Here is a 17595-nt window from a genome sequence, read left to right on the forward strand (position 1 = left end):
ACAGCCCTACCGGACGTTTGAGGCGGGATTGAGATGTCCGGCTGCAGATGTTCTGACCATCGGCGACCCATATCGTCTTTGCAATTGGCAAGCTCGGCTGCTGCGTCCGTAAGTTCCCAGGGCTCACCTGGTGAAGGTCGCTTGACGCTTGGAGCGAGCGATGAGATGATGAGATTCCATCATGGCCATGGGGCCGCCATTGATGGCATTGTTTGCTGCATCCGCAAGCCTCGCCGGGGCACGTGGCGTCGACCTTGTGGTGGCGTCGACGACGGTTTTTGGTGCCTAGCACAACAGCGGGGAGATATTGTTGTGTCTGGGTGGTGGTGTGTCCCTGACGTACGTGGAGCTAAATTATTGGCGTGGTGGATACCTGGGCCCCGGCCGATTGATACCCGGGCCCCACGTGATTGATACCGTCGCTGCTTTGGTCAACATGATTGCAGCGTAGTACAGTCCTAGATTAGCTTAGCTTTGGAGTAGTAGTACAATATTGCAAAGATTGTTGAGCGATTCTTTCATCAAAGTAGTAGATCAATCCTTTGCACCATGCAACTGGAAGTAGTATATCGTAGCATTTGCTTTCGGTGAGATCGGTACCTATGGCTGATTCATTGCATGATCGTAGTGTGGTACTACTATAGTACCGTAGCTTGGGAGTAGGCAAAGTTTATTGATTGTTCGGAGCGGATCAAGCCTCTGCTTGGTTCAAGTTGGGAAGTATCTTACTGTATTTTGGAAAGAAGATGTGATTCCTCCGTCCATCGGGTGAGCCATCAGCTGGAGCCTGGAGAAGAAGTGGTATATCGTAGTGGTGTTTTCATGGGGAGAGGGCGTCGACGTTGACGGTGCTGCCCGTTTTAGCCGAGGCAGCGGTCTCATCGGCGGGATCGCACTGTCGAGCGCCCGGGAATCAAGCCGAGGCAGCGACGGCACAGCTTCTTGAATCTGGATGCCTGCTGGCGAATCACGATCTGGGCAAGCTCAAGGAGTTACCGGATGCCTGGCTGACTGGAGCCAAGGAGATTCACCTGCTCACCTGCGCAACTGTGCCAGAGATCCACCCTCCCACCCACGTACGACCTACAGAAGCTAGGAGGACAGTTCGTACGTGTAGCCATGTTACGCTAGGTTGTGGGTTGGGGGACTTCTCACGAGGCCAAGCGCCGGATCGATCGCTGGTGTTGAAGATTCTTCTGTCTCTCAGTTGCTTTTCTTTAACCCATGAGACGAGACGACAAGCATGTTCAGCAGAGTAGATCGATAGCTAGGGTGGTGAGTGGTGAGATATTGTAATTTGAGACCTGGAGTCACTGTCAGCAGTCACCCTGCTTCAATTTTCTGCCGAAAGAAGGCGATCAGCTCCCGTCGATCCCATGCGGAAACGGGGAGGACAATGATATGATGGGGAACGGTACAGTCACTGGTCCTTGCGAGATGATCGGCACCACTCCCTTGTGAGTCTCACCTACTTTCTTTTTTGGAAGGGACGACATCTTACCTACCGATACTTCAACAGCACACTTTAGCCGCCGGTCTGCGTTTCCGAGTTTATTTTGGACAGCCGGTAAAAGTTTACATAATTCAGCAAGTAGATTAGCCAGGACAGTTCAGCCATCAAAGTGTAACTATCACAGCAAAGGAAACACTCCATGATATCATAGCAAAGGAAATACTCCATACTCCACAGTGAGGCCAGGAGGATGGCATTAGACAAGTGTGCAAGAGATAACATGTTAACATGGGCATCTTCAAAGAATGTGGGAGATGGCAATTGAACAGCCATGACAAAAGAACGAGCGAAATGCTCGCCGTTTTGTTATATAGCCAACGTCCTACTATTTATATCTGATGTTACACAGGCCGCTACGTTTTCTTTACAAGCAAGGGTCACTTGGCAGAGTCCCGTGTGCCGAAGCGAATACACATATCGTTACACAGATTTCTGACATACATGAATAGAGCCAGGCACAATGCATATTACAGTCACACGAAAATCGCATTTGCTCGGGGTATACTATTAGCTCCTCGCCTATCGCAGGCCTATAGAAGGCTGCCACCAAATGGGTTGGCTTGCTGTTGCGAGTTATTTGCCGCCGGGAACGCGGCGAAGCCACTATCCAGGAATGGGTTTACTGCTGCAGGGCCAGGGCCAGCGCCTGGATGCTGCGGCTGAATTGGTGGTCCGAAGGGATTCTGATGGATCATCGTTGGTATCTGCTGCTGCTGCTGAGACATGGCAGCCATTTGAACTGACGACGGGGCGGCGACGTGATTCGACATCGCAAAAGGATCGTTTGTCATGAATGGGTTGGGAGCTGATGAACCGTATAACTGCTGTTGTTGTGACTGCCTGTAGGCCCCCTCATCATAAAGGCTGTCCAAGATGAGCTTGTCGAGCCCACCACCCTGCAAGTAGAGTTGATGAAATTTAAGGCTTTTGCACGTGAAACGAGCTTCACCAAATAAAGTAGAAATCCATTTTGCTAACAATCCAAAGAAACTGATAATAAACTGATAATGCCTTACGTTGTTACCAAAAAATAAGGGCTCAAGAGAAAAACAACAATCCCATAAAACTAATACAATCAACAGTGCACCCTTAGATTTTTACACAATAGAAACAAACAGTGCATGTTATAACATCCGGTTTAAAATCCTTTGTCAAGAACATTATGTGGAAGACTATCAAGACAGATTAACATAAATAGGTACCAATATAAAAGCAAACACTTTCAACTGCATGGAACGGTAAAACTGAATCTCCTCTTTTTGTACCTCAACCCTGAATCTACTTCAGACAGCCTACTGAGAGAGTACAAGGCGTAAAAATGTAACACTTCTATAAACACAGTGTAATGACTATACATGACAGTAAATGAGACATACGCCAGACGAATTATACATAAGCAAAAAATAAATGGGAATGCACACATCATAGCATCATACTTATGCTCTTCCTTATTTCCTCGCACAAGCTCCATATTGATGGCAGGGCATAGAAGTTTACACACTAAAGCTGTGCTCTTAATATCACTCAGGGATCATGTGCCATAGCCAGGTGGATATGCACTCTGAATCTATTGGAGCTCTGACTCTTGGATGGGGGACGAGAACATAGAGCACGCAGCTTAGATGCTTACACTTACAATCGGCGACTGGAGTTTAATTCAATCGCCCAATATCTTCTACTGTTGCATTTTACCTTCCTGCTGTTTACTGTTACCTACCCCACTGGCTAGAGGAATTTTGTAACGGGATATAAATAGACATGCGCAGTTCCTAAGATTATTGCAGAGATATAGTAGAAACTCCCCATACCCTTGCATTCTTAGTATTCCTAGCGATCCCTAGTTCAGCTACTATTTCTGAATCTCTGTCAGATCTATCAGGGGTCTGACAACGCGCACTTTAAGATCAGAGGAAGTGCACAGGAACAAACTTCACATTTTGACTGAGAACCACACTAGCCTATGTCATGGGTATAATGCAGGCAATGTCTAATTCAGTCCAAATAGCTGTAATTTGTATGGTGACTCAAGACGGAACAGCAACAATTACAGAGCAAAGCATCAACGAAAACAACTGGTCCAAAAGCAATTATCATGAGCTATCTTTGGCCATGTGTGAATATTTAGACATGACCTAGCTCGTGTCTTCTGCATGGTAAATGTAGTGCTTTTATTGGCCCACTGCACAACCTAACATGCCTACTGGCTACTGCATAAGAAGATCAAGCAGAACATAACTCACCGTCCTCACAAATATACGCCTACTGCCCGGTTGCAACAATTTTCTAACTTGTTATACACGTGTACTTTCAGAGGAGTTGTGCGTCAAACTAACAGAATAATATGGGTGCCATATCCAAATATCAGTACATGAGGTACATTTCTTCTGCCACAAGCATGGTTGAACAATCATGATGGTTCTCTACAACAACAAAGCCTTTAGTCCCAAACAAGTTGGGTAGGCCGCGATGGTTCTCTACATGCGATTCAATTTCTAGGTAACTTGAAAATACAAACAGATGACGACTAATACTACCCCAATCAATACAAAAACGCCCCCAAACAACATATGGAATTATGGATACCCCCCAGGAAAACCTAAAAATAGACTTAACTGGCTGCTGGCAACCAACAGGGTTTGTAACCCTTGTAACGAGCAACGATGACCAACAGCCCAAAACTATCAACAGGATAAATATCCTCGGAGAAGAAAAGAATGGCAAAGGTGGAGAAACCAACCAATTGACTATCTGTAGCAGATGAATTTGTGTTACTTGGAGCAGTAACAAGGGCGAGTTCCCATCCTGTTGGATCAAATCCTTTATCTTGCCAAGCAGTGCTGCCAGTTGTTGAAGTGCTTGCGTCTAATACATACAGATGCAAAAAGAACTATCACTTAATTGATTAAGCAACATCATTGAAAGTCGCTAAGAATCAATCCTGAGTTCTTACCTGATGTAACTATGGCCAAGGCAAGAGCATTGCTCTCCTCTATTGCTGATACACCAGGGCTCGGGTCATTTAAGCCCTACCGAACAAAGGATATTTAGATTGCCAAAATCATAGCATTCAATATTAATTATGTGTTCTTTACTTACCAAGAGATCACCAGTATCAGCCACAACAGTCTTGGTAGGAGGTGAAACAACTTCTGGGATGGGCTGTACTGGAACAGGTTCTTCAACTGGTGGCCTTTCCTCTTCGACGGGATCGGGTTCAGGAACTTCCTCTGATTCTTCAGGTTTATATGTAAGGAGAAGCCTCTCAGGAAATTCCTGATAAAGGACAGCGCAAAAATTTATGAATTGACTTCCCGCCAGTAACAACTAAACAGCAAAAGCTAACGGAGTCGTACTCCAGGCATAGCATACAAGGATAAGTCAAATTTATGTGTGTTGATGTGCATGTGCTTATAATGTTGTTCAAAATAGCAAGACATGGTATTTCTACCACATAAAAGGTATGACTGAAGGATGCAAACCACTATAAACTATAAAGAAATAATGAGGCTCATGCTAAGGCTCTGTTTAGCAGTGTAGTGGGTTATATAGTCTCATTTGATTGAGCCGATTTTAGATACTATGGTGGTTGGCTAGCATTTTTAACCAAGTTGCTAATGGTTATTAGGGTTGTTCAAAAACGGCTTACTCAAACCATGCAAACCTGCCACTATTCTGTATTCATTTTTCTGAACTAGCTACACAGGTTAAGACATTATACATATTGTTCATGGCAATTATAACAATAATCACAGCAATCGCGAACAGAATCTAAGGGAATTTGCATGCTGAAATTACAGTAGCCATTTCTCCTGCACATCCACTAAAATTATTATTAAACTAAGGACCAGTAGTGCATTTTAGTATTGCCTTTTCCCCGCATGCATTTGTATCACACCTATCATATGATATCAACTGCAGATTGGATCATGCCGGATGCATCGAACATCAATGAAACAGGCTCATCACCAAATAAATGAAACAATTAACAAATGCACAATACACAATAGGTCCCTAAACTACAAGATGCAAATAACATGATTGGTAGGACAAAAAACATGCAAATATACAAAAAACAGAAACAATAAGTTTAACAGTACCACCAAAGCACTCACCAGTGGCTCTCGAACCGGAACCATACGCGGAGCGTCCCTCACGTACTCCTCCATGGTCACAAGAAATGTTTGTGGTGGCTGAGGGAAATTTCTTAAATGAGATGGCATGCCCAGAAAAATTGCTACCAATAGTGAAAGATTAACAACCAGCACAAACCCTCACCTCCCGCAGAGTGGGAAACTGAAAATTCCTTGCAAGTTCTAGACCCCTACAATTTTCATAAAAGTCTGATAAATTCCCTGCCTGCATCAACGAACCAGACCGGGTAAGAATCGGAAGATGCACAGTAATTTTGATCTCAGAATCCAGATACACTCCATATCATCTCCTGGGCACGGGAGCTACCTGTTGGCCAGCCCTCCTGTAAATTTCAAGGGCCTTAAGTGCTTCATGTCTTGCCATCTCAAAAAACTACACACATACACAAAAAATTAATATATCTTGTGTGAAAATTGATGATCGCACGAAGTAATAAATTTTCACTTGAAGAGATATTTTACCTTATCGACAAGGTTAATAATTCCATCATTTATCGCACAATAAATTTTGAAACTCTCTTTTAGCACCTGTATAAAACAGAGTCAGTCATCAGTCATTCACTCCATCAGTCAAATCAGCATATTAGAAGTGGTGCTCAGGTTGAGAAGACAGCATATTTTTATTTGATTACCTGGCTACACAAAACAGGAATACTAAAGCTAAGATAAATAATTTCTAAATTAGAATATAATCTAAAAACAGGTGTATAACTAAATAATTCTACAAGATGTCTTACGGTCAACACAGCTATGAATAGTACAGATACTTAACAATATGCTTGAGCATTAACCAATATGTAGCATTGGAAGAAATGTTTGTCATTGGACAGGATATGAATCACATACACAGAAGGAAGGATCAACATCACGCGATAGGCGATAGTGTCTAAGAAACAATTAGAAAGGCAAGGCACAGACAACTCTCCTACAGTTTTCTTAAAACAAAGAGGACAAGGTGCAAACTGAAGAGTTAAAAAAGGAGTTCCCTAGACAGTTCCGTTGGTTGCAGCTCCTCCAAGGTCCAGCTAATTTTTATACACAAATAACAGAAAAGTGGTTTTCCCCAGTTTCACCAATATCAGTAAGATAGGTTGAAGAGCAGGAACTGGCAAATGAGTTTATGAAGGATATCCTCATGTGAAATCAAATAATGCCTCTCAAGTAGTAAGCCTAGAAGAAAAAATACAGTAGATGCTAGGGCACAAACAAATCTACGGTAAAAACAATTATAGCTTACCAAAGCTAGAGCATATTGCACCAAGTAGTTGTTATTTGCAGCTCCTTCTGGCTGCAATACCAAGAGTAAACTGGCGTCATGTTACATACAGAGGTGAAAATGGCAGAAACTGAGAGATTCTTGCATATACAGCTTGTTAGCTAGAGTGAAGAGATACTCACCCGACATCCAACAAGCCGATACAGTAACTGCTGCAAAGCTGGCAACTGCTCTAACAGATCCTGGGAATCTAGGTCTCTGGTTCTACTGTGTCCCTGATGAAAAAAATAGCATTAGTTGAAGCAGAGATTAGAGAGCGAGAATTTGTACTCAGATTTAATATGTTTGATACTCAAAACTACTGATCTGTTGTGCCAAAAAGAGATATGATGCTTCAGACCTTTTCAGGACCTTGGCCTTGTTTGGATAAACGCTCAGCTTCAACATCATATTTCAGGATCCTGAAGCATTCCAATCTTTCCTCCAAAAACTGACCGTATGTGCGAACCCACGCAGAACAGTCCCAGGCTGGACAACACTCAATATTAGTACATAAGGAAATCAAAGGAGAATAAGCAGGCCAGCAGTATTTCCTACCAAATGAAGAGATACTAACCAATTGGACTGGAGTCATCCTTGAAGTTTGAGAGCTGCAGAATCCTCCCCCTTTGTGTAAAATTAAGAAGCTCTTCCCGAAATGTAGGATCGCCCTCTCGTAGAAGCCTATGAACCACTACAAGTGTCTTCAGTGCTACCTGTACGTTACACAAAAATAGGCATGGCATGAATAAATTGACTGCTTATAAGATTCTGAAATATTTATGGATTTTATCGTTTTTAAAGTGTACACTTCACTTGATCGTTGATATTACTAACCTAACTATGCAGGACTACACTCACAATCATCACATATGGCTTTATGAGAATACAGCACTATGATGTAGTTGAACCAGCAAAAATGGACCGATAATATGCATAATCAATAGCTCTGGCATTCTAACACCACACATTTGGCTCCAACATTTAATATGATTCTTCATCTGTTTTGATATAATAAACAGTACTAACATTTTCAGTCCACACTCTGAAAATATCTCCAACGGAAAATCCATCGACATAACACATAACACAATCCAACGTCCAGTGAGGAACCACAACAACCAATCTGGGTCACACCTTGCAAGGAAACTTATAGATTGGCAACATAATGCAGCAACTGCAACTTCCTACTAAACACCTCCTAAGAGGCCACTAGAGCCAGTAATAAAGCTATCATCCAACACAACATCATGAAAACAGTTAATGGACAGGAATGAAGCTTACAATCCAATTGCGTGTCTTGGAGAGACGGCGGGAGAGCGCGTGGATGCAGTAGGCGATGTCTGCCCGTGGCCTCGCGATGGACGTCGCCGCAGCAATCTCTGCACCACCACCACACAGAGACACACACAATCAATCAAACACCAGCGCCAACAGAAAGAAAAGCAGGCCTTATCCCCTCCCCTACGAGCCTCCCACCCAGAGGCACGATCTAATTATGAGCCCCGGATTACTCTAAATTAGGCCAAGCGAAATATAGGGGCGTGGGGGAGGAGATCGAACGCACTGCGCAGGTGGCGCTCCTTGGGCGGGCACTCCACGTGGTTAGTCGCCTTCACGATCGCCACATCCAGATCCTACAAAAACAAAAATTCCCCCCGTCAGAACCGCGCAGATCCGGGCCTCGCGCCACGCCGCCGTCCCGCCCACCCGAGGGGGAAACCATGGCTCCGGCGGATTCGAGCGCAGACTTAGGTCAAAAAATTCGGCGCAGAAAGGGGGCGCGGGGGGTTCCGGATCCGGCGGACCTTGAAGTCGGAGTTGATGTTGGCGAGGCTGACGGTGGTGGTGTCCTTGATGGCGCCGTACGCCTTGCGCCAGCTCTGCATCGACGCCATTTTCGTGCCCCTGGCCTCGGCTCCGGCTCCGGCCGCCGCTCGCTCGCTGTGTCGTCTTTGGGGGTGGGGTGGGGTGCGGGGTTGGGTGTTTGTTCGCGACGGTTTCGCGAAGACGCGGGCGGGTGTGACAGTGCGTGTGACCCGCGGGAGAGGGGAGGGGTGGGGGCGTGATTATGGGTGAGTCCGGGGTGCTTTTTGGAAAGTTGGCGTGGGGTGGCGTGCTGTGCTGGCGTGCCAGCTTCGGGTGATTGACGGCGTCTCGTCGTCTCGTGCTCTACGCGTGGGAGCGGAAGGTTCGAGAAATTCCGTGGGTTCGAGCGAATGTTGCCCCCGTTTTTACGGTGGGACCCCCTGTCAACGGTAAATTTGTGTTACTTGCTAATTGCAGTTACACTTTTTTTTTTGAAATAAAATTGCAGTTACACTTTAGTAGTACACCCTCCGTTCCTAAATAAGGCGTTTTGGCAGTTTATCAAATACTCCCTCCGTTCCCAACGGAGGTACTCCCTTCGTCTGAAATTACTTGTCATAAAAATGAATAAAAATGGATGTATCTACAACTAAAATACATCCACATACATTTATTAAGTAATTCCAAACGAAAGGAATAGTATATATTTTAGTGATTCAACATTAATGGTGTCTGAAATGTAACTTACACCCATCATATTCTAATGCGAGAAGTGATTTGATTTTGGTGTAGAAGTGATACCAACAATGCTTTCGGGATTTATATGGCCTCTTTGTTTACTGACACAAAATGTTCTAACTTACAATCTAGTACTCCCTACGTTCCTAAATATTTGTCTTTCTATAGATTTCAATAAGTGACTACATACGGAGCAAAATAAGTGAATCTACACTCTAAAATATGTCTATATACATCCATATGTGATAGTCCATTTGTAATATCTAAAAAGACAAATATTTAGAAACAGATGGAGTATTATATAGGTCATTTTTAGTTTATTTTACTTTATAGGCCGTGCTTGACGAGCTTGAGTAACGCGACACGAATCTCATTGGCGCACCAATACTAACCCAAAGTTGTGGAATTCAAGGGGACATATGGAATGATTTCATTATGACACTGACATACTAAATGAAGGCATTGCAAACCATCTGCTTGGACGACGTCGATTAGGCCACAATGGAAGTCGGAGCCTATGAAGAGATGTGCGGTGGGGAAGAACGAGCCCACTATGAAGCGTTTACGTTTGACACATGATGTTAAATCATTAGAACATTCATGCCTCATTGCAATGCATGGGCAATTACATGCTCCATGAGAAATATTGCAATGATAAGCTCCTCCTAAACCTAAACTCACGGCTAATCTTCTGAGTTCTCAAATCTCCGCCACTGGTAGCACGACAAAGAGTACCGAATTATCATAGAAAACAATCCACCGGTCAGGTAAGAGCATCTACAGATGAGCGCCCTAAACCCCCCTATACGCCCGGGTGGACGGGTCGGTCACTGACCGGTCAAAGAAAATCTACCCACCCAGTCTCCTCAAACCGACCCCAAACACCAGGCGTAACCAACACCCCTCATATCGAAGCCAAATTTGGGGTGGATATGGGGAGGCCCGGGCGCGTCCGCCACGTCGGACTGACAAATGGGACCCAGAAGGAAAAACTCCTACACCCTTCGCCCCAGCGGCATCTCCTCCGATTCTCGATGGCGCCGCTCCAGCGCACCGCCCGAGGTCCCTAGTCTAGTTATTAAGCCGAACGCCAGCACCCAAACCCTATCCCATCCACATCTCTCTCCCCTCCCATCCGCAACGGCCACATTTCACCCGTCATCCGCCGCTAGCCATGCCCAAGGGCCGGTCATGACTTACGCCATGCTCACACCAGAGTGATGGCTCCAGCTCCTTGAGGAGATCCGGGCTAGGCGTGAATCCCAGATCGCAGTTGTCCTACCTTTGGGCTCGCCGGGACCAGACGAGGAGGTGGATGAGACTGAGGATGATGGGAAGCATGAGCAGGATGCGGCCATGGTGGACACGGGGCGAGAGGAGGAGGCGGATTCGGCGCCTCCTGATGCGGGCTTTGGCATGCGCATCGACAGAGTTCAAGGTGGTCCGGGAGGAGGAGGAGGCGGAGAAGCAGGCCATACTCCCTCTAGTCGGAGACGGAGGTGGAGGCCAACCACCGCTTCCTCCGCTAGCGGGATGTGGAGATCGACGAGATGTTCACCGAGTTGGATGACGGCGCGCCGGAGGTGCGGCTGGCAGCCATCCACCAGGAGGCAGGGTCGTCCGGCATGGAGTTCGTTGACATCTCCGGCAATTACGAATAGTGTAGGCTAGCTTAGGTTATCTACGTAATATGTATATTTGCATGCTTTTGTATGGATTTGAGGTATGAGGTATCTAATATGAGGTAGTTGGACGCAATGAAGGGAAAATGAGGGATGAGCGGTCACTGTCTGCGGACGTATAGGGGTCGGATTTGGCAAATCTAGACGGAGATGCTTTAACCGTGGAAACCTCATGAGCTTTCCTTGTAAAAGTGCATACACTAAGGCCTCATTTGGTTTGGAGGATTATCATAGGAAAAACATGGGTTAGGATTCCAGAGGAGAATTTTATGTATATGCATTCGGTTTGTAGAAATACTACTCACAAAATTAAAAAAATAAATAAATACTACTCACTTTCTATGCTTCTGCATGAAACGACACATCCACTTAAACCTTTTTTTTTATGTAGGAATGAGGCAATGCAATTTCTAAGGGTACCATCCTATAACATTCCTATACACTTCATTTTAGGAAATGCATTGTTTTTTTTTCTTTTACAATCAGGAAATGCATTGGTTCATTAACCAAGGTTGGCATTGAGATTGGATTTACGAGAACCGCGAGGCCTTATCTACGATTGAGCGGGTATGTCCCGACCGATTCGCTGTCTGAATCTTCTTTTCCCATGCAGCCGGCCGTCAGGCATAAACTAAACGGAGTACTAGTAGTAGTATAATGACGTTGATTAGTTAGGAGGGTCACCTGAAGAAAAGTAAACAAACAAACAGAAAGTATGGCGCTGGCTTCTCCGCCTTTCGGTTGCTTCCCTGGCGTTCCTCTTTGATCCGTTGCAAGGCGAAACCGACACCGGCGCCCACACAAGGCCGCTGGACCCGTGCTATACCAAGCCATAAAATAAAACATTCAACTCTCTTTCATCAGAAAAAGAAACAAGATAACAAATACTTTCAGAATGGAATACTAGTCCTCAACACAAAATTGTACTGCTAGTGTTAAATTCCTACTCCCTCCGTCTTTTTTTTTTGAAAAGCCTCGCCATCTGAACGATACATGCAACCATTTTATTAATTATTCATGAAGATCTTATAAAATAGTAATACTTTAGTAAGTCTTAAAACAAGTGTCGCTGATTCAGTACTCCCTCTGGTCCAATATGTAGTGCGCATGGTCTGTAGCTCCAAAACCAAGGCATATGACGTGGGGTTGTCCTTTTGGACCAAAGTAACCTTGCATGCACACACTCTGTACACATGCATGTGGTTGTGGCTGCACATCCAATGAACAGTTGAGGGTAATGTCTGTCCAAAGCAGCTCATGCGCAATACATTGTGGAATTCTAGCAAAAAACCAAGGCTGGTCGTAATGGTAGTATCATAACTAGTATCATGCATGCCAACTAGACAATTTTAATGAGGTGGCATAACATTAAATGAAGAAAGAGATGGTGGAGTATAATATCATGATACCGTATCATGAAAAATGATATGCTACTTTGTGTCATGTTCATGCATGACAATAAATAGAGTACTACATGATACTAAAATATGATACTATGCATTAGGGAGGTAGTATCATACACTAGTATCGTATACATGATACTAGTATATGATACTTCCATTACAACCAGCCTGATACGCACTACGTATGGGAATGGAGTGAGTACAACTTTTGAATCAGCGACATTTAATTTAGTACCAAGGGAGGAGTATTTCACAGGGGGAGAAAAAATGAACGTAGGCCGAATTATTGGCGCAATGATCATCAATCAATCAATCGCTGCGATGCGAGCGAAGCCAAGCCAAGCCAGAGGACGGTTGCCGGCCGTCGTATTTGCTTAATCATTGCCGGTACCATATCCAGGCCTCCAAAGCAGCCATTAGTCATGAATGAGATCACGGTTGTTGCCCATCCCCTGTTTGGCCACCATTTTTGCTCCACAATGATTTGTTTGCCTACCATAACTCCAATGAACTAACCCAACTTGCACGGCATGCATTGACGTGGCGTGGAGGCGTGGACCATGTCCAGCCTCGCCAGTGGAAGGAAATGGAACAGCGCGTCCCGACAGCACGGAGAGGCCCGTGTGCTCTTGTCTCGTGGCCATGCGTGCATCCGATGCTGCCGGGGCTTTCGCTTTCCACGCTGCACGCTTTGTGGGCTTTCACTTGGCGTTCCACCGGATCTTCTACGCAGTAGACTCGTTCCCCAGACGGCTAGCAGTGATCGAGTGAGTGACTACCAGCAGCAGCCGCAGTTTAGAGTGGCCAGTAGTTGGCGAGTGGGGCGGTTGGAAGGAGGGAGTTGCCAGTTTGTCACAGGAGGAGTAATGGACCATGGAGGACGCCCAGGCAAATGCAAGAAAACAGAGGGACCAAAATAGTGCTACAGCTGAGCCACTCATCATTGCTTCATCACTCATGAGTCAGACAATCGCCAGTGTGCAGCCCACCGACATGACTGCGGCCATAAGGCTGGCGATGACGTTGCCAATGATAGCAATGCCCATGCATACATGACCTGTCAAGGAATCCCGCACACAACACGTAAGAAAGGCACCTCCACATCAACACGCCATCGGAAATTAACCAAACAGTAACACTGGAGTAGCCAAATTCCAATAGCTTCTAGTATTACATACCGATAGCATAAGGTTATGCATGTGTGGCAAATAAAATGGTTACAAACCTGTACACCACTTGGCATCAACTTCCTTCGCCTCACAAACAAGACAAACCCCCCATGTGTTCTCCTCACATCATGGATTTGTTTGCATCCCTCGCTTCTCGATTTGCTCCCCGCGGCGCGGCATCAGAATTACGGAGATGCATGGGTACTTGATTAATTCGCAGTTGCACGCGCAAACAGCCTTTGCCCTATTGCAAACAGCGAACACATAGATTTTGTCATACATTGTGTCGAGGAGGCGGAAATAAGCGACCATCCATGCCCGCTTGAACAACATGGCACAAAACACCGCCCACAGGCCGACTATCAAGCCCACGATAAAACCAAACCAATAATAATTTAGCTCACCTGATTGACTGCTTGTTCCAAGATCACCTTTCGTTGGTGTATCATTTCTTTGGCATTTCTTTTCAAGCGGAGGACCACAGAGGCCACTGTTGCCGATGTACATAGAAGATGGGTTGTCCACATTGAGCGTGTCAAGTTGTTGGCCTGATGGTATTCTTCCCGATAGGTTGTTATAGGAGAGGTTCAGATATAACAGGTAAGTTAAATTTGACAAAGTCGGTGGGATTTCTCCAGAAAGCTTGTTACTTGTCAGATCGAGTGATTCCAGTGACTGCATGGCACCAATCTTTTCAGGAATATTTCCGCTCAGCTCGTTCATTGATAAATTTAGATTTATCAAAGCATCAAGAGAAGAGACATCTTCCGGGATTCTACCTGTAAACCAGTTGCATGAGAGATCAATGCTCACCATCATCCTAATCCCATGGCCATATTTCAGTTCCTGCCCTTTGATGTTCACTGGCACAATTTCTCCAAATTGACTTGCCAAAGGGAGCTCATAGCTGGCATGCTCAAATGGGTCGATATTGACTGGATCAGATGATGGCGCTAAGCCCTTCAGGGTCATGGATGTTAAGTTCGCGAGATACTGAGGTATGGCGCCAGATAGATTGTTGCTTGCCAGATCCAACAATTGCAGGTGCCCGAGTCTTGTGATGCTGCTGGGAATATTACCAGAATACATATTGTGGCTCAGTAGAAGAAACTCCAAATTTGCCAAGTCGCCTACCCATGTAGGCAAGCTTCCAGAGAACATGTTCCGTGCTAGATCCAAGATGACTAATTCGGTGCAGTTTTGGATAAACACTGGGAATTTTCCGGATAGACTATTATTACTTAATAATAGATACTTTATTGTATTGGCTTGAAAACATCGAGGAATTTCTCCTTCCAAAGCATTGCTGGACAAATCCAAGTCGACCAAACTCCGCAATTCACACATAGATGTTGGGAAGCCGCCAATAATGTTATTGGAGAACATAATTAGTGTTTCTATATCTCGTGAACCGAAATTGGATGGCAGTGGTCCCGAAATGGAGTTCACAGAGATGTCCAGTATCTCAAGGTCTGCTGGCAATGGTGGTATTGGACCTCTAAGCTCATTTGAGTTGAGCCACATTATTGCCCATGGCATAGCTTCCATATTTTCTGGCAACTTCCCATTTATCTTGTTGTGGGCAATGTTTAGATATCCACCCCGTGGAAATGCCCATATCCAGTCAGGAAGTCTATCCTTTATACCCGCACTTGAAATATCAAGTGATCTGATACCTACTTGTGATTGAAGCCATGAAGGGAACGCAGGGCCTATTTGGCAAAATGCAAACATTGCCATTTCCAGCTGGAAAGGAGGAAGCCAGTTAGAGCCCACCAAGATGTTTAACCTATTATAGGACATGTCAATCGTCTTTAAGCTTACGAGACTTTCAAAGTGCTTCTCCGTAATTACACCATTAAAGGAATTGTTGCTGAGATCCAAATAAGTCAAATTACTCAATGCTCCAATTTCAGACGGTACATGCCCACTGAGAAGGTTGCTCGAGAGGTACATACTTCTCAAACTGATCAAATTCCCTATCCAATTTGGCAAGTTTCCTGTCATATGGTTACCACTCAAACCTAGATACTGTAAATTATTCCAAGCACATTGCGGTAGCTTCTCCATCACCACATGTATGTCCTCATGCAAGGAATTGCCACTAAGGTCTAGCACTTGTAAGTTGCATAAACTTGCCAAGTTTGGTGCGGTCAACTCCTTGTTCAAGTTGTCTGAAAAATCTAGTACCTCTAAGGATGTCATATTTCCCAAAGCATCAGGAAATTTACCATATAAATGGTTGGCGCTAAGCTGGAGGTACTTGAGGCTTTTCACACCCCAAAACCAACTCGATGCGACCAGGTGGTGGAATGAGTTACCGGAGAGATCAAGCTTCTCAAGCTTTGTTAAATTAAGGTGTAGGAGCGATTGCTCCGCACTAGCAAGTGAGCAATGAGGAAGAACGAGGACTCTCAAAGAAGGGACCATGTTTACGAGGTGAACCCAGTCAACGATAGTGGAGAGATTCACTGAAGGGATACCGAGGTACCGTAGTGAAGATAGATGGCTTAACCATGACATACCTTTCGAGTACATTCGGCAACAACCAAAATTGGTGTCAAGTATGTCAAGATATTGCAAACTCGACAGGTTTCCAAGCTGCGGGGGTAATTCACCTTGAAAAGATATTCCAGACAGATTGAGATACCTCAAGCTCTTCAAAGAGCCGAGGAATTCCGGGAAACGATGAGTCGGCCCCTCCAACTGGTTCATGCTAAGGTCCAAGTGCTCCAGACGGCCCAAGGAAAGCAAAGAACGGCTTATCTCGCCAGACAAGCCGAACTTGTGAATGTTGCCATAATCATCGATGCTGATGTACGCGTCGTTGCGTAGATGAAGCTTGCGGACATGGCCGGTGGTGCTGCTGCACCCGACGCCTCTCCACCGGCAGCAGTCCTGGCCTTTCCACGAGCCAAAGACGTTGTTAGGGTCTTCGGTGATCCCTTGCTTGAAGGAGAGCAAGGCTGCCCTTTCATGGGGAATGCAGCCTCCTCCATGGGGGTGCTGGGGTTCTAGTGCGGTGGTGGCAAGGACGATGGGTGTGACTACGAGCAGGAACAGCTTGGCGCCGGTGTATGGCATGGTGGAGTCACCTGTTTGCTGGAGCTATGGGAGCATGAGGTTGCAAATTTGTGACTTGTGAGCAGCCATTGATGGACCCATGTATTTTTATGGACCCATGTTGGTCAAAGTCACCGTCAATGGTCAAGGCCGCGGGTTAACTGCACTTGGACCTTTTTGGTACTGTGAAAGATGCAGATTGTCACAACATATCCACTCATTTCTCGGATATTTCCATAGCCACAACCCAGAGGCCAGTCAATAGGTTCTCCCAAGTCCAGGAGTCAAACTTCAGGAAGATATTGAAAACCCACTTACAGACCCTGCTCAAATACCAGAATGAGTATTGGCGAAAGAGATGTACTATCAGGTACTTTCGCTTTGCTGACGAAAATACTAAACTCTTTCAGTCATTGGCCACTGAGAGGTATAGGCACAATGCCATTGCCGTGCTTAGAGTTGGCGACGTCGAAATTCATGATCATGTTGGCAAGGAGGGGGTCCTGTTGAATACATATAAGGATCGTTTGGGTTCTTCTAAACCCACCAGCATGAAGTTTGATCTCTCTAGGATCATCCGCAAGATTGATGGGCTGGACCAACTGAGTGCGCCCTTCTCTACTGATGAAATAGATGCTGTTGTTAAGGAAATGCCAAATGACAGAGCCCCCGGCCCGGATGGTTTTAATGGTTGCTTTCTTAAAAAATGCTGACAAATCATCAAATCAGATTTCTATGATCTCTGTCACGCTTTCCACGCTGGGGGACTCGACATCACTAGCATTAGCGAGGGATATATCACCCTGATTCCA

The 17595-nt window shown here is 45.3% G+C and overlaps 1 protein-coding gene across 1 annotated transcript; it reads right to left on the reverse strand.

The window, feature by feature from the left end:
- Positions 1-1720: 1720 nt before the first annotated feature.
- LOC119349329 (putative clathrin assembly protein At2g01600) lies at positions 1721-8923 on the reverse strand. The gene is made up of 15 exons (XM_037617340.1): positions 8728-8923; positions 8487-8556; positions 8204-8301; positions 7497-7635; positions 7281-7408; positions 7063-7155; positions 6902-6952; positions 6127-6192; positions 5972-6037; positions 5789-5869; positions 5626-5703; positions 4610-4786; positions 4464-4539; positions 4251-4375; positions 1721-2409 (listed from the first exon to the last, which is right to left on the reverse strand). Exons 1-15 carry the CDS (start codon positions 8815-8817, stop codon positions 2044-2046), a joined length of 1704 nt encoding a protein of 567 aa, XP_037473237.1. The 5' UTR covers positions 8818-8923; the 3' UTR covers positions 1721-2043.
- Between the last annotated feature and the right edge of the window lie 8672 nt (positions 8924-17595).

Source organism: Triticum dicoccoides, chromosome 1B (genome assembly GCF_002162155.2).
Source record: "Triticum dicoccoides isolate Atlit2015 ecotype Zavitan chromosome 1B, WEW_v2.0, whole genome shotgun sequence".
Classification (NCBI taxonomy): Eukaryota; Viridiplantae; Streptophyta; class Magnoliopsida; order Poales; family Poaceae; genus Triticum; species Triticum dicoccoides.